The sequence below is a fragment of the Sciurus carolinensis genome, chromosome 4, assembly GCF_902686445.1.
Source record: "Sciurus carolinensis chromosome 4, mSciCar1.2, whole genome shotgun sequence".
NCBI classification, from domain to species: Eukaryota; Metazoa; Chordata; class Mammalia; order Rodentia; family Sciuridae; genus Sciurus; species Sciurus carolinensis.
Window position 1 is genome coordinate 155,853,555 of NC_062216.1, and position 21,842 is coordinate 155,875,396.

Consider the following 21,842-nt stretch of genomic DNA (forward strand, 5'->3'; position numbering starts at 1 on the left):
TCATTTCAATAAAGAGTTAGAGATACTGAAAAAAAACCAAACTGAAATACTTGAAATGAAGGAAACAATAAACCAAGTTAAAAACTCCATAGAAAGCATAACCAATAGAATGGAGCACCTGGAAGACAGAACCTCAGACATTGAAGACAAATTATTTAATCTTGAAAGCAAAGTTGGCCAAACAGAAAAGATGGTAAGAAATCATGAACAGAATCTACAAGAATTATGGGATATCATGAAAAGGCCAAATTTAAGAATTATTGGGATTGAGGAAGGCTTAGAGAAACAAACCAAAGGAATGAACAATCTATTCAATGAAATAATATCAGAAAATTTCCCAAATCTGAAGAATGAAATGGAAAACCAAATACAAGAGGCTTATAGAACTCCAAACATACAAAATTACAACAGACCCACACCAAGGCACATTATTATGAAAATACCTAACATACAAAATAAAGACAGAATATTAAAGGCCGCGAGAGAAAAGAATCAAATTACATTCAGAGGGAAACCAATAAGAATATCAGCAGATTTTTCAATTCAGACCCTAAAAGCCAGAAGGGCCTGGAACAACATATACCAAGCCCTGAAAGAAAACGGATGCCAACCAAGAATCTTATACCCAGCAAAACTTACCTTCAAATTTGACGATGAAATAAGATCCTTCCATGATAAACAAAAGCTAAAGGAATTTACAAAAAGAAAGCCAGCATTACAGAACATTCTCAGCAAAATATTCCATGAGGAAGAGATGAAAAACAACGATGCAAATCAGCAACAGGAGGCGCTAGCCTAAAGGAATAGCCAAATAAAGGAGAAACCAAATCATGTCAAAAAAAAATATGAGTCAATTGACTGGGAATACAAATCATATCACAATAATAACCCTGAATGTTAATGGCCTGAATTCATTAATCAAAAGACACAGACTGGCAGATTGGATTAAAAAGAAAAATCCAACAATACGCTGCCTGCAAGAGACTCACCTCATAGAAAGAGACACCCATAGACTAAAGGTGAAAGGATGGGGAAAAACATACCATGCACACGGACACAGCAAAAAAGCTGGAGTATCCATCCTCATCTCAGATAATGGGGACTTCAAACCAAAACTAGTCAGAAGGGATAAAGAAGGACATTACATGCTGCTTAAGGGAAGCATAAATCAGCAAGACATAACAATCATAAATATCTATGCCCCGAACATTGGCTCATCCACGTACGTCAAACAAATCCTTCTCAATTACAGAAATCAAATAGACCACAACACAATCATACTAGGCGATTTTAACACACCTCTCTCACCACTGGATAGATCGTCCAAACAAAAATTGAATAAAGAAACTATAGATCTCAACAACACAATCAGCAATTTAGACTTAACGGACATATATAGAATATACCATCCAACAAAGAACGAATACACTTTCTTCTCAACAGCACATGGATCCTTCTCTAAAATAGACCATATTTTATGCCACAAAGCTACTGTTAGCAAATACAAGAAGATAGAGATACTACCTTGTACTCTATCAGATCATAATGGATTCAAATTAGAAATAAATGACAGAATAAAAAACAGAAACTTCTCCAATACTTGGAGACTAAATAATACACTATTATACGATGAATGGATAACAGAAGACATCAGGAGGGAAATAAAAAAATTCTTAGAAGTAAACGAGAACAAAGACACATCATATCAAAATCTCTGGGACACTATGAAAGCAGTACTTAGAGGCAGATTTATTTCATGGGGTGCATTCAAAAAAAGAAGTAGAAATCAACAAATAAACGACTTAACACTACAGCTCAAAGCGCTAGAAAAAGAAGAGCAGACCAATACCAAAAGTAGTAGAAGACAGGAAATAGTTAAAATCAGAGCCGAAATCAACGAAATCGAAACAAAAGAAACAATTGGAAAAATTAACAAATTAAATAGTTGGTTCTTTGAAAAAATAAATAAAATTGATAAACCCTTAGCCACACTAACAAAGAGAAAGAGGGAGAAAACTCAAATTACTAAAATTCGGAACGAACAAGGAAACATCACAACAGACACGAGTGAAATACAAAACATAATTAGAAGCTATTTCGAAAATCTATACTCCAACAAAACAGAAAACCTCGAAGACATCAACAAATTTCTAGAGCCATATGAATTACCTAAACCAAACGAGGAGGACATACACAACCTAAATAAACCAATTTCAAGCAATGAAATAGAAGAGGTCATCAAAAGCCTACCAACAAAGAAAAGTCCAGGACCAGATGGGTTCTCAGCCGAGTTCTACAAAACCTTTAAAGAAGAGCTCATTCCAATACTCCTCAAACTATTCCATGAAATAGAAGAGAGGGAACCCTCCCAAACTCGTTCTATGAAGCCAATATCACCCTGATACCTAAACCAGACAGAGACACATCGAGGAAGGAAAATTTCAGACCAATATCCTTAATGAACATCGATGCAAAAATTCTCAACAAAATTTTAGCAAATCACATACAAATATATATTAAAAAGATAGTGCACCACGATCAAGTGGGTTTTATCCCAGGGATGCAAGGTTGGTTCAACATTCGGAAATCAATAAATGTCATTCACCATATCAACAGACTTAAAGTTAAGAATCACATGATTATTTCAATAGATGCAGAAAAAGCATTCGATAAAATACAGCATCCCTTCATGCTCAAAACACTAGAAAAAATTGGGGTAGTGGGAACATTCCTAAACATTATAAAGGCAATCTACGCTAAGCCCATGGCTAATATCATTCTAAATGGTGAAAAACTGAAAGCGTTCCCCCTAAAAACTGGAACAAGGCAGGGATGCCCTCTTTCACCACTTCTATTCAACATCGTCCTTGAGACTCTAGCCAGAGCAATCAGACAAACCAAAGAAATTAAAGGGATACGAATAGGAAAAGAAGAACTCAAACTATCCCTGTTCGCTGATGACATGATTATATATTTAGAGGAACCTGGAAATTCCACCAGAAAACTTTTAGAACTCATAAGTGAATTCAGTAAAGTAGCAGGTTACAAGATCAATGCTCATAAATCCAATGCATTTTTATACATAAGTGATGAATCTTCAGAAAGAGAAATTAGGAAAACTACCCCATTCACAATAGCATCGAAAAAAATAAAATACTTGGGAATCAATCTCACAAAAGAGGTGAAAGACCTCTACAATGAGAACTACAGAACACTAAAGAAAGAAATTCAAGAAAACCTTAGAAGATGGAAAGATCTCCCATGTTCCTGGATAGGCAGAATTAATATTGTCAAAATGGCTATACTACCTAAAGTGCTATACAGATTCAATGCAATTCCAATTAAAATCCCAATGATGTACCTTGCAGAAATAGAGCAAGCAATTATGAAATTCATCTGGAAGAATAAAAAACCTAGAATAGCTAAAGCAATCCTCAGTAGCAAGAGCGAAGCAGGGGGTATTGCAATACCAGATCTTCAACTCTACTACAAAGCAATAGTAACAAAAACGGCATGGTATTGGTACCAAAATAGACAGGTAGACCAATGGTACAGAATAGAGGACATGGACACAAACCCAAATAAATACAATTTTCTCATACTAGACAAAGGTGCCAAAAATATGTAATGGAGAAAAGATAGCCTCTTCAACAAATGGTGCTGGGAAAACTGGAAAACCATATGCAATAGAATGAAATTAAACCCCTATCTCTCACCCTACACAAAACTCAACTCAAAATGGATCAAGGACCTTGGAATCAGACCAGAGACCCTGCATCTTATAGAAGAAAAAGTAGGTCCAAATCTTCAACTTGTTGGCTTAGGATCAGACTTCCTTAACAGGACTCCCATAGCACAAGAAATAAAAGCAAGAATCAACAACTGGGATAGATTCAAACTAAAAAGCTTTCTCTCAACAAAGGAAACTATCAGAAATGTGAAGAGAGAGCCTACAGAGTGGGAGAATATTTTTGCCAACCATACCTCAGATAGAGCGCTAATTTCCAGAATCTATAAAGAACTCAAAAAACTCTACATGAAGAATACAAATAATCCAATCAACAAATGGGCTAAGGAAATGAACAGACACTTCACAGAAGAAGATGTACAAGTAATCAACAGATATATGAAAAAATGTTCAACATCCCTAGTAATAAGAGAAATGCAAATCAAAACTACCCTAAGATTTCATCTCACCCCAATTAGAATGGCGATTATCAAGAACACAAGCAACAATAGGTGTTGGCGAGGATGTGGTGAAAAAGGAACACTCATACATTGCTGGTGGGGTTGCAAATTAGTGCAGCCACTCTGGAAAGCAGTGTGGAGATTCCTCAGAAAGCTTGGAATGGAAACACCATTTGACCCAGCTATCCCACTCCTTGGTCTATACCCAAAGGACTTAAAATCAGCATACTACAGAGATACAGCCACATCAATGTTCATTGCTGCTCAATTCACCATAGCCAGATTGTGGAACCAACCTAGATGCCCTTCAGTTGATGAATGGATAAAGAAACTGTGGCATATTTATACAATGGAATATTACTCCGCAATGAAGAATGATAAATTATGGCATTTGTAGGCAAATGGTTGAAATTGGAGAATATCATGCTAAGTGAGATAAGCCAATCTCAAAAAACTAAAGGACGAATGATCTCGCTGATAAGCGGATGAGGACATATAATGGGGGTGGGAGGGGTTAGCATTAGGTTTAGGGTTAGGTTTAGAGTTAGGCTAAGGAGAGCGGTAAGAATGAAGGAAAGAAGGACTGTATAAAGGGAAAAGGGTGGGAGGGGTGGGGGGGAAGGGAAAAAAAAAGAAACATCATTACCCTATGTAAACGTAAAAAAATAAATTAAAAAAAAAAAAAAAAGAACTCTGGGACAACAGCAAGAGACCAAATTTAAAAATCACTGGAATTCAGGAAGGTTGTGAGATGCAGGCTAATGGAATGGATAACCTCTTCAGGAAAATAATAACAGAAAATTTTCAAAACCTGAAGAATAACATGGACATCCAGATTCAGGAAGCATTCAGAACTCCAAATAGACAAGATTCAAAAAAGAACTGCTCCACAACACATAATTAAAATGACTAAAATACAGAACAAAGGATGGAACTTTAAAAGTCTCAAGAGAAAAATATCAGGTGTCATTCAGAGGTAAGCCAATAAAAATTACTTGTGATTGCCCAGCACAAACTCTAAAAGCCAGGAGGGCTTGGAATGATGCGTTCCAAGTCCTGAAAGGAAATAACTATTAACCAAGATTGCTATACCCAGCAATGCTTCAAAATTAAAGATGAAATCAAAACCTTCCAACCTAAGCAGAAACTAAAGAATGCATGACTCCTAAGCTGGCACTACAAAACTTACCTAAAGAAATATTCCACACAATAGAAATAAAAAACACACCCCAGAGTGCAGATGAACAAATCTCATGAAGAGAAAGCAAGCAAATAAGAAACAGAACAAAATTAACAATTAGAAATAAATCAAAATGACAGAAATTAATAAACATTTCTCTATAATAAAATGTAAATGATCTCAACGGTCCAGTTAAAAGACATTGGTTGGCACAATGGATTCAAAAACAAGACCCAACTACATGTTGTTTCCAAGAGATTCACCTTACAGGCAGAGACAGACACAGGCTGAGAGTGAAAGAATGGAAATTTATACACCATATGAATGGAGCCCCAAAACAAGCAGGAGTAGCTACTCTCATATCTGACAATGCAGAGTTCAAACCATAATTATCCAGAAGAGACAAAGGAAGGTCACTTCATACTGGTATCAGAAATAATCCAAGAAGATACAACAATAATAAATATTTATACCCCAAACATGGGTGCAACTAATTACATAAAAGAGATACTACTTTAATTGAAGCCTTGAATAGACCCCAGTACAGAAACACTGGGTGATTTTTAACACACCTCTCTCACCATTAGAAAGGACATCAAAACAACCTCAATAAAGACCATTTAGATCTGAAAAATAGTATAATTCAAATGGACTTAACAGACATCTATAAAATTTTTAATTAAACAACAGCTGAATACATTTTCTTCACAGCAGTTTATGAAACCTTTTGTTGGGACTAATGACACATTAACTAACTCAGGCTGACTCCTTACTCCCTTGCGAGTGAGCAAGATCAAGGCCTCAAAGGCGGTTTCAAAGGTTAATGACGATAAATCGGACCACCGTCAGGGATTGGTTAACAACAGTTCCACGAACCGTGATCAGCTCCTGCTTGCCATATAGTCCTATGGGACTCTCGCCTGGGTGAACCCCCCCCCATGCCTTGCTACCCTTTAAGCTGATTGGTTCCCCCCTAGCTCCCACCCTACATAAAAGCTGTGTGATTTTCTCAATAAAGGAGTTCCTGCTGTGACTGGTCTCCCTGACATATCTGATTGTCCTCCGCCTAGAGGGTTGGGAGCAGGCGGTCAGTCGGCCCTACCTATCCCGGTCTGACCTTGTTGGGGAGTGTTCCCTTCCCTTGCTGCTGGTTGAGAAGAACAAGGGGGCTTAAGACCCCGAAACCTTTTCCAAAATAGACCATTTTAGACCACAAGCAACTCTTATTACAAAAACATTGATATAATTCCTTGCATCTTATAGGTCATAATGGAATAAAATTGGAAATAAACATCAAAAAATCCTACAGAAACTATAAAGGCCTGGAGATTGAACAATTACCCTTTTGAATAATAAATGGGTGATAAAAGAAATCAGAGGAAAACACAAAAATTTCTTAGAATGTAATGAGAATAGTGATACAATATACGAGAACCTCTGGAACTCTATGAAGGCAGATCTACAGCTTCAAGTACCTACATAAGAAAATCAGAAAGATTCCAAATAAACAACCTTACGATGTCTCTTCAAGGTCCTTGAAAAGTAAATCAATTTCAAAACCAGTAAAAGGAAGAAAATAATTAAGATCAGATGAAATCAATGAAATTGAGAACAAAAAAAAAAAAAAACAATACAAAGGATCAGTGAAACAAACAGTTGTTTCTGTGAAGAGGGAAACAAGACTGATAAGCCCTTAGTCAAACTAACCAAAGAAAAAAGACAGAAGACACAAACTAATAAAGTTAGAGATTAAAAAAAGAAGAAATTGCCACAAACATCACAGAAATCCAGTGAATCACAAACATATACTCCAATAAATTGGAAAACCTAGAAAAAATGGATACCTTTCTAGACACATATGACCTACAAAAATTGAATCAAGAAGATATAGCAAATCTCAATAGGTCAATAACTAGTAATGAGATAGAATCAATAATTTTAAAAAAGCTATTCAACAAAGAAAAGCCCAGGATCAGATGAGTTCTCATCTGAATTCTACCAGACCTTTAAAGAAGAATTAATCCCAATGTTTCTCAAATTATTCCATGAAACAGAAAGGGATGGAACACTTTCAGAGTCATTCCATGAAGCCATTATCACACTCATACCAAAACCAAATAAGTACACGTAAAGGAAAGAAAACTATAGACCAATATTTCTGATGAAAATAGATGCAAAAATCCTTAATAAAACATTAGCAAATTATATTCAACAATATATTAACAAGATTGTACATCATGACCAAGTTGGTTTTGCCCCAGAGAAGCAAGAATGGTTAAATATATACAAATCAATAAGGATAATTCATCACAAAATAAAATTTGGAACAAAAATCATTTAGTTATCTCAATGGATGCAATAATTCATCACATAAATAAAATTCAGGACAAAAAAATCACTTAGTTATCTCAATACACACACAGTTGACAAAATCCAGCACCCATTCATGATAAAAACACTTAAGAAACTAGGGACAGAAAGACCTCAACATCATAAGGGATATGCACATACAAAAAAAAAAAAAAAAAAAGAAGAAGAAGGAAAGGAAAAACCCAAAGTCAACCTCATAGAAAATGGGGAAAAACTGATAGCATTTCCTTTAAAATCTGGTACAAGAAAAGGATGTTCACTCTCACCACTCCTATTTACTATAGTGCTAGAAATTCTAGTCAGAGAAATTAGAAAAGAGAAGGAAATAAAAGGAATAAAAATAGGAAAAGAAGATGTTAAATTATCAGTTTGCTGATGATATGATCCTACATTTAGAAGATCCAAAACACTCCACCAAAAGACTGCTAAGGTTAATAGTTCAATTCAGCAAAGTAACAGTTACAAAACCAACAAACAAAAACCAGTAGCTTTCCTGTATACCAACAATGAACCTGCTGTAAAGAAATGAGGAAAATAACCCCATTCACAGTAGCTCCCCCAAAATAAAATACCTAGAAATAAATCTAAACAAGGAGTTGAAAGAACTCTACAATGCAAACTACACAACACTGAAGAAAGATATTGAAGAAAACATTAGAAGACAGAAAGACCTCCCATGCTCATGGATAGGCAGAAGCAATATTGTTAAAATGGCCATTCTATCAAAAGCAATATACAGATTCAATGTATCAAAATACCAAAGACATTCTTCACAAAACTAGAAAAACCAGTCCTAAAGTTCACTAGGAAGAATAAAAGACCAGAACAGTCAAAGCAATTCTAAGTCAAAAAAGCAATGCTGGAGGCATCACAACACCTGAATTCAAATTGTACTACAGAGCTACAGTAACAAATGACATAAAAAGACATGTAGACCAGTGGTAAAGAGAGAAGACAGGGAGACAAACACATATCTACAGTCATCTGATCCTTGACAAAGGTACCAAAAACACATTGAAGAAAAGCAGCCTTTTAAACAAATGGAGCTGGGGAAACTGGTTATCCATATGTAGAGGAATGAGACTAAACCCTTATATCTCACTCTGCACAAAATTCAACTCAAAATTGATCAAAGACCTAAGAATTAGACCAGAAACTATGAAAATCCTAGGAAAAAATAGAGTCAACACTCCAACATATAGGTACAGGCAACAATTTCCTCAGTAGACCCCTAAAGCTCAGGAAATAATGCCAAGAGTAATTAAACGGGAAGGTATCAAGTTAAAAATCGTCTGCAGAGCAAAGGAAACAATCAAGAAGGCAAAGAGAGAATATACAGAATGGGAGAAAATCTTTGCTAGCTAATATTCTGACAAAGTATTAATATTCAGAATATATATAGAACTCAAATACAAAAAAATCAAATAACTCAATAAATGGGCAAGTGAATTAAATAGATACTTCTCAAAAGACAAATACTAATTACCTACAAATGTATGAAAAAATGTTCAACATCATTAGCAAGTAGGGAAATGCAAATCAAAAGTACACCGAGATTTTATCTCATACCAGTCAGAATGGCAGTCATCAAGAATACAAACAATATTAAAGCAATAAAAGCCTATAACAGTGTAAAGAACAGTTCTACACTGTTGGTGGGATTGTAAATTCACACAACTACTATGGAAATCAGTATGAAGTTTCCTCAGAAGACTAGCCATGAAACTACCATATGACCCAGTTACTACACTCCTCGATATTTATCCTAAAGAATTAAAATAGGCATACTGTAGCCATGTGTGCATACCCATGTTTATAACAGCACAATTCTAAACAGCCAAACTATGGAACCAGCATAGGTGTCCATGAAGAGATGAATGGATAAAGAAAATGTGGTTATATATATACAACTGAATTTTATTCAGCCATAAAGAAGAATGAAATTATGTAATTAGTAGGAAAATGAATGGAACTTGAGACCACTAGATTAAGCAAACTAAGTCAAATTCAGAAGGTCAAGAGTCATATGCTTTCTCTCATGTGGAAGCCAGAAAAGAAAAGTGGGGGATAATCACATGAAAATCAAAGGGAGATCAGTAGAAAAAGAAAAGGCACTGGGGTGGGAGAAGGAGAGGGAGGAAAAGTGCTGGGGACAGATACTGGCCAAATTATATAGTTATTTGTGTGCGTGCAGTAATACATAACAACAAATTCCACCATTATGCACAACAATAACGCGATAATTTTTTTTAAATATGGAGAAAAACAAAAAGAGCATGCACACGATAATACTACGCGTCGATAGGGTACATCATAATATATAAGAATCATTAAAACTTGGGGGAAAAAAACCCAGCATGTTCAGGAAGCCCCTTTTCCACATGAGTAGGTTAAAATAACTGCTTCGAAAATAATCCTCTCAATTACACAGAATTATATGGAGGAATTTAAAATATATTGAGGAATTTGAAAATCAATAAATAATGAGACATAATTACTATATTCTTATAGTAATTTCCTTTACATATGTTGTCAGGAATCAAACATGGTATTTGTAGTATAATACTTCCTTGTTATCAGTGAAAGAGATAAATTATTACATAAGAAAGATATAACATAACTTAAAGTACTAATGATTTTAAGTTATGAGGGAGTTCATAATTTAGTTTAACTGGGTACTTCATTTTGTCTTCAAGACAAACTTGCGAGGCACTCATCCTTTGAAAAATCAAAGAGTTACAAAGATTCCATCTTGGAACTCTTCTAAGAGATCTACATCAAAATGCAGGTCTCAAACAGACTTTTTCACGTCTTATGTCCTGTTGTATCAACTCAGTAAATGTTCATTAAACATATGAGAGGGAGCTAAAGATACACACATTGATATTTTTATCATGAAGTAGTTTATAAGCAAATCTAAGAAAGACTATGCATAAATAAAACAGCAGATTATAGAATTTATATATGGACTTATAAATATAACAATGATACATGATCTAAATGCTGGGTCTAAACAGAAAAATGAAAAAAGATTGTGAAGAATGGTTTTAACAAGGTAAAGAATGTAGAAAAAAAGAATTCTGTACAGATAAAACACTGTGAACATAGAAATAAGGAAAGACAGGCATGTGTTTATCTAAGACATTATTAAAAGATAAAACTATAATAGATGCTGCAACTAGAAATTGAGGGACTTGACTGTGAGTTAAAAGTTCACATTTAATTTTTATAGTGAGAACAAGTACTAAGTTTGAGTAGGACAATGGCATGATCAGAACTGCACTTAAGGCATACTCATTTGGCAACAGTGATGAAAATAAATTGGAGCAAATGAACACTATAAGAGGCTCTTGTAATAAATGAGGTAAGAGGTCATGAAAGTCTAGGACCACAGAAATGGCAGGAATAATGAAAAGGGGAGAGTAAGTCAATCTGGACAATATTAAGGAAAGGCAAGATGACCAAATGATTAGGATCATGAATTTGTAAAACATTAAACCTAAATTCAGATCTCAGATTTACCTTTTGGTAGCTCTATATTCCTGGACAAATTGTTTTATTTCTAATTCCCAAATTGAGGACTAAAAAAAAAAAAAAAAAAAAAAACAAAACTGTCTTTTGGGACTGTGGAGAGGAATAAAGAGATGATTTTAGCATGCTTTTATAATGCCTAATATGTAGTTAAAACTTAGTGTTTAATAAATGCTAGTGTCTAGTATTAAAATTCTTTTTCAGAGATCATAGTTGTTAACTGTTTATTGACTTTTAGTGGTTACATCTCACTGCTGGTTCACAGAGCAGTTGTTGTCACAGAAATACCTAAAACTTTTTTTTTGTTTTTTGAGATTGGATCTTACTATGTTGCCCAAATAAGTCTCAAACTCCTGAGCTCAGGAGATCCTCCTGCCTCAGTCTCCCAAGTAGCTGGGACTAGTGTACATCACCATGATTTACTTAAATTCTCCCCAAATTTTGCATGAACTACTCTCCCAAATTAAATCTCTTCCATCTTGTATTTATACTACTGTTTTTTAGGAATCTAAACATCGAATTTTATAGTAATTTCACTGAATTCTGTGTTTTTATTTTGAGCTAATAACTTTTAGATGATTTATCGTATAAGTTCAATTTGCCATGTTTGCTTTTCCTAAGGTGTGCAAATTTGATTATGAGAGAGAGATATCTTCTTCAAAGAAAAATACTAAGACCAATCCAAGAACCAAAAAAACTTTTTTTTAACTAAATAAGTTATCTGTGAGTTTTTTCCCCATATTTTTTTATTGGTGCATTGCAGGTATACATAATAGGGGGATTTGTTGTTACATAATTGTGCGTGCACACAATGTAACGATATATTTGGCCAAAATCATTACCCAGTATTTCTCTTTTCCCTTCCCTCATTCCTCCCTCTGGTACCTTCCCTCTACTCTACTATCTCTCTTCTATTTTCATGAGATTCCACACATACACACACCTTTGTTTTCCTTTTTCCTCTCTAGTGCCTACATGTGAGAAAAAATATATGACCCTGGTCTTCCTGAATTTGGCTTATTTCCATTAACATAGGGGTCTCAAGTTCCATCCATTTTTCTGTAAATGACATAATTTCAGTTTTCTTTATGGTTGAATAAAACTCCATTACATGTATATACCATATGTTCTTTATCCACTCATTCACTGATGGACACCTAGGCTAAAACCAATATCTGAAATGTCACTTGAGAAATCCTTTCTACATGGGCATTGGTGAATATTCAAAAGTCTGAACAAAGTTGGACAAAGTCTATGAAACATAAAAATTAAGATGGCATGTCTTTAACAACACAAAAGAAAACGACATAGCTCTTTTCTACAGCTGACAGAAAACTATAGTAATTTTGTTTTTAATTGATGAAGTTTTGGGTATCAAATAACTTTTGAAGGTCACCCACTATTAAGTAACTGAAGAGGCTTGTGAAGCTGAGTCTGCAACTCACAATCTCCCTAAGAGAGATGGCTGAGATTCTGTGCTTGGTAAAAAAAATTCTCCTTGAATTCTGTAATTAATAATTAAGCATGTTTTACACCAATCGTGGTTTATTTACAAGAATATATGCATTTTTACATACAGTGTTTGACCTTTTATTCACTTACTCATCCAATGAACTTTGAGAACTTGCACATAATGCACTGTGCAAGGCAGGATAAGATGACAGGTTAATCAAACAAAGATCCAACCATCAAGGAGTCTATAACAAATAATATATAAAGGCATACACCTATAAGACAAAGCAGAAAAAGACATGTCTTGAAATGTAAAAGCAATTGTGTTAGAAGTTCAGAAGAATGAGTTTTCTAGTACTCATATATCTCAAAGATCTAACTAAATTCAATATAAATACAAAAAGTTCCTACTGAGGTGAGTGTAGAGACAAAAATCTAACAATTTTGATTCCAGGTTTTTATTTACATGTATTATAATATATATTTAGTACATCTATGTACTTGATATTGTTTCAAAGTATTAACACAGGTCAACAGAATCCTAGTTCCGTGTATTCCCTGATTCCTGGAAAATCTGTTAGGAGAATCCAAATCTTGGCTGAATACACAGCAGCCTTGAGTCACAACTTTCAAAAATGGTTTAACTATATAAGACATGACTTGTTGAAGTTAGAAATATTCTGAACACCACATCAATTCCTAATGAGATAATAGTTACCACTGCTTAAGATTTAACTCCAACTATAAAAAACAAATTACATATGCTAAAGAATCAGTTATAACTCTGTAAGAACACCCCACTATTATGTTTTGGAATATTCACTTTCAAAGGTTCTCTGACTCTTATAGGAACTGGGAGAGAGAGTCATTAAGGACTGTCACAATTCTGAAATGGGTACATTCCTGATCACAAGTTACCATGTGTTTGAAAGCAAACTTTGTTTCAGAAACACTATTTGTTTTTAGGAAATCCAACCTGACTCAATTGACCTTTAAGACTTGATTTGGGCACCAAATTAAGTATATATTCCAAAACCAGGAACCTTCCTCTGGATAGTGCTCTCGAGGACTTTATAGAAGCTTAGTGTAAATGGAGATCTTTCAAGGTGAATCTTGAAATCCTGACATATTAAAATATCTAGTATTTCAGAGGTCTGACATATAATTAAAGATTTTACAGAGGAAAATACAAAGTGAAATAGCAGAGAAGAAGTGTTCTGGCTGAGTGATATTGCACAAAACACACCAGCACAATGCTCCCCCCCCCCACTTTTTTTTTTTAATTTAGCGCAACTCCTTTTAAACAAAATGTTCCGGATGCTGCTTATGTCCACGTTCTCCCTCAGGAGGAAGAAAGCTTGCAGCATTTTATCCTGCAACCTTCTTATTTATTTCTTAGAGACACAGGATAATGAGGTATTAATGCTTTTTCCATTTTAAATCTAAGAAAAAAATGTTTTCCTGAAAGCAACATCAAATCTGCTCTACTGTTCTTCATTAGCTTAACTTTGTCATGGTGTGTTCACATGTAAGAATTGTGTACATTGTCTAAACATGTGGAGAAAAAAAATCAAACTTAGGACTTGGAAAAATAAATGAAGATAACAGATTTCATAGGCTAGTAAAGAATGTGAAGGTATTTATATTTCTTCAAAATCTACATGTTACATTACATAATATCCTAATTCAACTTAGAAAATTGTTTCATATGCATATTATAAGAGTATTTAGAACAGACTGCTGGATTAAAATGTGTGTAAAACAAAGGTACTTTTAACTTGAACCATCCTTTACATTAAATGCAAAGCCTCTGACTGAATATATTCAATTGTAAGAAGAATTTAATTTTAAATTCACTTATTTAGTAAAACTGTTCAAACTACCACCTTAATGTTAATACTTACAAAACCAAAGATCTCCAGTACAAAAATAAAAGTTCTTACATAAGATGGCTGATTTTATATTTGAATTCCTGACTCAGAGTGCCATCTATTGGAAGAAAAAAGGTGATAAAAGTTACACTGAACTAAGGAGGGCAAAAATACTCCCAAAATTCAAGTCATATCACATTTAATATGTAAATACAATTGTGAATAACAGGAATGCTTAAAAAAACATGTTTTCCTTTCATTTGATCTCATCTGAAATACTTTAGGAATTATTTTTCATATTACAATGAACAAGCTGGGTGTTTAGTACTATCTTAAACACTGTGAACTTGGAAATTCATCACAACTCTCCATGCTTCCACTTTCTCTGCTATAAAATTGGAAGAATACTACTATCTCAGAGGCTTATTGTGAGTCTTCCATAAGCGCTAGGTTTTATCTTTACTTATCCAACTTTACTTCCAAATATTTTCAAAACTAACTCTCATAGTAAACCATTCACTTCAAATTATATGCTAATTCTCTCTGCTATGCTTTTGTACCGTCTTTTTTAGGCTGAAACCTCTCATTCATTCCAATACAAGTCAAGGCACATTTCTCTTTCCTCCAGGATTCATTTTAGTCTCTCCCTATCAACACATGTAGCTTTCAATGAATACCTATAAATCTTCACTGATCTCTCCCTTAAAAAGAAAATTCCTTTAGCCACAGGGTATCTTATTATAAGAAATGTAGCTGGGAATTTAAATATTGGCATTGATTTTAATCTTCACTATGCCATTTAAAATCTGAGTCATGTCCTAAATCTATTTCTTCACTGTTAAAATTGCTCAATAGAGCCTAAATCATGTACAGCATCAAAATAGGAAATAACAAGCACCCACTAAATGTAAAATCGCAATATATATTTGTTTTATATGTTAGTCTTGTCTGTACACTGTATTGAAGGCTCCATGAGACAGGCATTTTGAACTTCTTGAAATCAAGAAACATATTTCATTTTGTTTTTATAAATCTATAACTCCAAACACAGTAATAATTATCTATATTGGGTGATGTTGAAGTATTTCATTAAGGTTCCTGCATAATTTGAGAGGATAATTCAAGACAATACTCCAGAAACACAATTTTGATGAATGGAAACAAATATATGAATGAAAACAAATAACACAGGTCACAAAGAAGGGCCAATATAATTAGATTACTTTGTAAACATTCAATAACAACTTTCTAACATATTCATTTTCTAAAAGGCCAGTTCCATTTATGTCTTTTATCTGCCCAAAATCCTTTAGATTTTTCTCATTTTCTAAAAAATAAAAACCAAAATTCTTCGCTTGACATTCAAAATTATCTATGGCCTGACTGTATTATCTTCTAATCTTATTATGGCCTTCTAATCTTATTTTTCATCTTTCCCTTCTCAAAACTCTACAACTCCAAATAAATAGAACTACTTGCTGTTACTCATAAATATTGTCTGCTTTTCTGTCTCATGTAACTTTTAATGTTTTCTATGACAACAGTTGCAAAAGTACTATTATAAAGGTTTGCCATAGGAACAAAGGGTGGTGTAGGAACATAAGGGCTCACATTTCAAGAAGTTAAATTTAATTTATAAACAATTTCTCTCTTGCCACTATTACAATAGTCTTCTGCTTATTAAAAAAAAAAAACTGAAAAAGATTTTGGCCATCTCTCCCCCAAACTATATCACCCTCTCAATATCAAAAGCTCCTGCTGTCACCTACTGAAAGCTTCTATCATGATTTCCAAACAGAGTGCACAGACCCCAGAGAACATAAGTTACTGAGTAAAAGGGGAAAAAAAAATTACAGCTTCTATTCTTCTATTCCTTGCCTTTCTCATTTTGAATTTATTGGGTAATAGATGTCTCAAAATTCACACCATGTATTGTTAGGATAGTAATAGATACACATAATTTATAAACAAACACATTGAGGGATGCTCACTAAAAGTTTCCACACTAAGGGTATACACAACAAGAAAAGTTTAGAAACCACTGGTTTAGAAAATTAGGACTTTTGGAATAGCTTGGAAAATTTTTGTAAGTTTAGAACTAGAGAGCAAAAAGATACCAGTTTAGAGAAATATTTAGAGAATTAGAGTCTGAATATAACAGATATAAAATATCTGAATATATTAACAGATATAAAAACCCAAGTTTAATGCCTCAGTTATGCAGGACAAATGTGTTTTAACTTCCAAGTAATAAACACATTTTAATTTATAAGTAACTTTCAAGAAAATGCTAAAATGCAACTGCTTTGTAATTTTATAATAGCATATTATTTGTTTTAGATTTTCAAATGGAATTGTCTAATGTATCATGAACACTTCATTAATATAAAAATTTTATTTTACAAAACCTACAAGTATTCAGTACATGTAAAAATTACTTATAACTACTTGGGGGGGCTAATAATGTGATATGTTACAAAATACAGTGCAGGAAAAAAAGAAAAGAAACAAACAAAAAAAGGCAGGCCTAGGAGGTAAGTTTAGCCATGGAACTAGATTAGCAAACGCTCTTCAGGGAAATTCTTCATTTTCAAGTAGGAAAATGAAGTAAATGTTCTCAAAATAGATAAGGATAATCACTTTACTTCAATTTGTTTTAGTTTTCAATAATAATATGGAATACTTAACACTCAATTGTTGGCTTTTGAGTAAAGTATAAAGTTTCTCTAAAGTTCTAAGAGTGAGTAAATGGTTTATATCATAATAATATATTTTCTTTACTACCAGTATATACTATCAATCCTTTCTCTATAGGACAAAATTAGATTTATAAATCTTAATTTTAAGTTGATTGATTCTCTACAGTTTTGCTTGCTATTATGTTAATATAAAAATCCACAATGAAGTTTGGGGATGTAGCTCAGTGATAGAGCACTTGCCTAGCATGTGTGAGGCCCTGGGTTTGATCCTCAGCACCACATAAAAATAAATAAATAAAATAAAGGTGATTGTGTTCATTTATAACTAAAAAATTTTTTTTAAAAATCCATAATGAACAAGAATCTCTAACTCATACTTTAGACTCTAAGCTCATAAAAGAGAACCCCCTTGGGATTTTCAGATTATGAAAACATAACAGATTCAATTTTACACATCTTTCTCCTATATGACTTAAGGAGTGATTGAGGAGCTAGACACATAGTTTGGCTCTCTCATTCTTCTTAAAGAGGGATTAGACTGATTTTATAGAGAAAATGGGGAAGAGAGACAAAAGGCAGTTTCTTTGGGAACCAGAATAATTATGTTCAATAAAACTAAATGAACATAACCAAAGAAGCTATGATTCCCGTGTTACGAGAGTCTGACAGAGGAGAGACCATCACTACATATGCAGCAAGTATAGAACCCCAATGTACATCAGAGAAACACTGAGGAGAGACTGGCATTTGATAGTGGTGGAATCCAAAAATCTAACACTGACCAAATCCCATGCCATTTAAGTGTACATACTGAACTAGCAAAGACAAATGCATCGTCTTCATTTTCCCCCTTACTTACTACACTCTGGCTTCCATTTTTCCCAAGTTCTTCCTCTGAAATCTTGCTCAAGTTATCTAAGTAGTGGTCTGATATTGTATGGCACAAATCTTCAAAAGAATAATCCTTTTCTTGACAGAGTTTTATTTCATCCAAGAGTTTTGATAGTTCTCCAGTCACAGTTTCACCTACAAGAAGATGGCAATTTTATCAAGTTTCAAGAAAGACTACTGCTGAAACTTAAATAGTAAAAATATGAAAACTCTGGTGCTGGTACTCAAAATATGACAAGAATAAGTAGTCACAGACATCTGGCAAAAACAAAGTATTAAACTATAATAGAAGAACATTAACAGACAAAAGAGATTCTGATTTTGCCTGTATTTATTCTTTCTCAAAATAGAAATAAGTCTTGAAAGTTTACATATTTGTAATATATAAAAATACCTGGAATTATAGCTTTATTTATTAAAGGAATTAATTTTTCAATAATCTTTTACTGGCATTTCACTGACAGAATCATTTGATGATTCATTAGCAAATTTGAAATGATACTGAGAGTCTACTTCCTGGTTTCAATAGAATAGAACTTTTTAAAATAATTATACAAGTAGATAATTATGACTATATATATGATATAAAGGGAAAACACAGAAGGAACAGATAACTAATACATATAACCTGCCAAACATGAATATTTCATAGGTTACATGCAAATATTCACTTTTCTTAGCACTCTCAGAAAAGTACTTTATTCTTATAATTTATTCTGAAAAATATTTTCAGCATTTATAATATAGATCTTATTATTTTTATTCTGAAATAAAAACATATTTAAGATCAGTTGACCATAGATGTATGGGTTTATTTCTGGATTTTTTAAATTTTATTTCATTGGTCCGTGTCTGTTTTTTATGGAAGTTCCATGATATTTTTATTATTATAGCTCTTCAACAAGTGTACTAAGAACTGACAATACATAAAAATGTATGTAATAAATGGTGTTGAAAAAATGGAATATACATATACAGAATACAAAATCAACTTAAAATAAATTAACTTAAATGTGGGCCTGGAACCACAAAACTCCTAGAAGAAAACAGAGAAAAAGTTTCTTGACATTAGTCTGGACAATGATTTTTTTTTAATATGACAGCAAAAGTATAGATGACAAAATCAAAAATAGAAAAGTGGGACTGCATCAAACTAAAGTCTCTGCACAGCAAAAGAAAGAACCAATGAAGTAAAAGGGCAACCTATGGAACAGAAGAAAATATTTGCAAACCACAGACCTGATTAGGGTTCAATATCCAAAATATATAAGGAGCTCAAACGACTCAATAGGAAAACATCAAATAACTTGCCTAAAAAATGAACTAAGGTCCTGAACAATCATTTCTCTGAAAAACACATACAAATGTGTCAACAGGTATAAGATAAGGTATTCAACATAATTAATCATCAGGGAAATATAAATCAAAACCACAATGAGCTATTACCTCACACATTTTAGAATGGCTATTATCAAAAAAGATAAATGTTGGTAAGGTTTTGGAGAAAATAGTGGGAATCCAAAATGGTATAGCTATAATGGAAAATGATCTGATGGTTCCTCAAAAAATTGAAAATAGAACTACTAGTGATCCCACCTGTAGGTATTTATCCAAAGCAAATTAATCATAACTTAAAGAAAGATGTGTACCCCCATGTTCATCGCAGAATTATTCAGAATAGCCAAGATAAGAAAACAACCTAAATGTTTATTGTTAAATGAATGGATAAAGAATATACTCTGTGTGTGTGTGTGTGTGTGTGTGTGTGTGTGCACTGTCCATGTTGTGGTCTGTGTGTATGTCTGTGTACCTAAGAACTATTATTCAGTCTTCAGTCTTAAAGAACATCCTGTTATAGCTCAGTGATAGAGTGCTTGCCTAGCATGTGTGAGGCAGTGGGTTTGGTTCTCAGCACCACATATAAATAAATAAGGTCTGTGGACAACTAAAAAAATATTTTAAAAAAGGACATCCTATCATTTAAGACAATATGGGTAAAACTGGAGGACATTTTGTTGAGTGAAAGCAGACACAGAAACTCAAATACTGTATGATCTCACATGTAGAATCTAAAAATGTCTAACTCATAAAATCAGAGCGTAGAAAGGTGGTTGCCAAGGGCTGAAGGGTGGAGATAATGAAGAGATACTTATCAAAGGGTTCATAATTCAGTTACAGGGGGATGAAAAAATTCTGGAGATTTAATGTATAGTATGGTGACTATAGTTAATAATACTGTATTATATACCTGAAATTTGCTAAGATAGATCTTCAGTGTTCACTACCATCAAAAAAAATTAACTATGTGAAGGGATAAATTTGTTAATTAACTTTATTATGATAATCAATTTATAATGTATACGTATATCAATATTATACTGTATACTATAAACATAAACAATTTATTATTTGTCAAGTAAACCTCAATAAATCTAGAAAAACACATTTATTTTAAAAAGCTATAAAATATCACTTCATATGAACTTCATTACCACAGGGGCTGCTATCTGCTTTGCTCACCGCTATATCTCAGGGTTGCAAATGGTTCCTAGCAAGTAGTAGGAACTATATAAATGTTGACTGAATAAATGTATAAAATATAAAGAATAGGATATAACACTTGAAATTTTTACAACTTTTAGCCCTCTTATGCATACACGATAAATTATACTACAAGTGTAGTATAGTTTCAAGGTTTTATAATTATTTACTCACTTTTGGTCTTTTGGGAAGGAGATTCAACAGGCGATGAGATGTGGGTTTCTTGTGTTTTATCTTCCTGTACATGCTCTTCAAGGACTGGTGCTCTTCCCACGCCTTCTAAATATTCTGTGTATATATGTGTTTGAGATTACATACTTGAATTCACTTATGTTAAAAATCAATAACTAAACTTTTTTTACTTCTGGTGATCCATCTTTCATTTATTTCCTCATATCTTAAAAATATCATAAGTTTTCAAATAACTTTAAAAAAAAACATAAGTACTTCTTGATGTGCCATTAATTTGAGATTTTTAAATTAAAAAAAGATACTTTGGGAAAAACTCATGAACCCTTTCTTTTGAAAACTAAACTTATCCCATTATTTTCTTAAAACTAAATAAATCTGAGGCTGGGCATGTAGCTCAGTGGCAAAATGCTTACCTAGCAAGCATGAGGCCCTGGGTTCAATCTCTGGCACCACAAAGAATAAATGAATAAATACATACATACATACATACATACATACATACATATACATGTACATCTGTTGAAGATGCAATAGCATCCTAGTCTCCCTAAAATTTTTCAATCTGAAGATTTAAAGCTCTCTGAAAGATCCTTTGAATAGACCTGATTATTCAAACATCTCTGTTCACCTCCATTGAACAGAAATGTTCAATTCAGATTAGTTAAACCACCTGTCAGGTAATATGAATGAAATGTGTTGTTTATTTTATAATAGTGTTATAATCTTGCCAGAAAAGCATAATTTACATATTTAACTTTATTTCCACAAAATAATATTCACTCCCATTATTCTTGGAGTAATGTCCCACACTCAACCTTTCCTTTTTCCTTTTTTGATAGACATAATACTAGTAATAGCAGTAAAAACATAAATATGGCTTACTATGCATGCGGTACTTGTATATTTAGAATCAAAGGACAATTCTAC

General features: G+C 33.2%; 1 protein-coding gene across 12 annotated transcripts in view; it reads right to left on the reverse strand.

Moving 5' to 3' along the window:
- The window catches only part of Anks1b (ankyrin repeat and sterile alpha motif domain containing 1B), a 1,141,006-nt gene that overhangs the window by 909,392 nt on the left and 209,772 nt on the right, over nt 1-21,842 (reverse strand). For all 12 annotated transcript variants that reach the window (XM_047548161.1, XM_047548162.1, XM_047548158.1 and 9 more), the window contains exons 7-8: nt 20,898-21,011; nt 18,151-18,317 (exon numbers count right to left, since the gene is read on the reverse strand). In XM_047548161.1, coding sequence (XP_047404117.1) covers nt 18,151-18,317; nt 20,898-21,011 — 281 coding nt within the window. The remainder of the gene's footprint in view (nt 1-18,150; nt 18,318-20,897; nt 21,012-21,842) is intronic.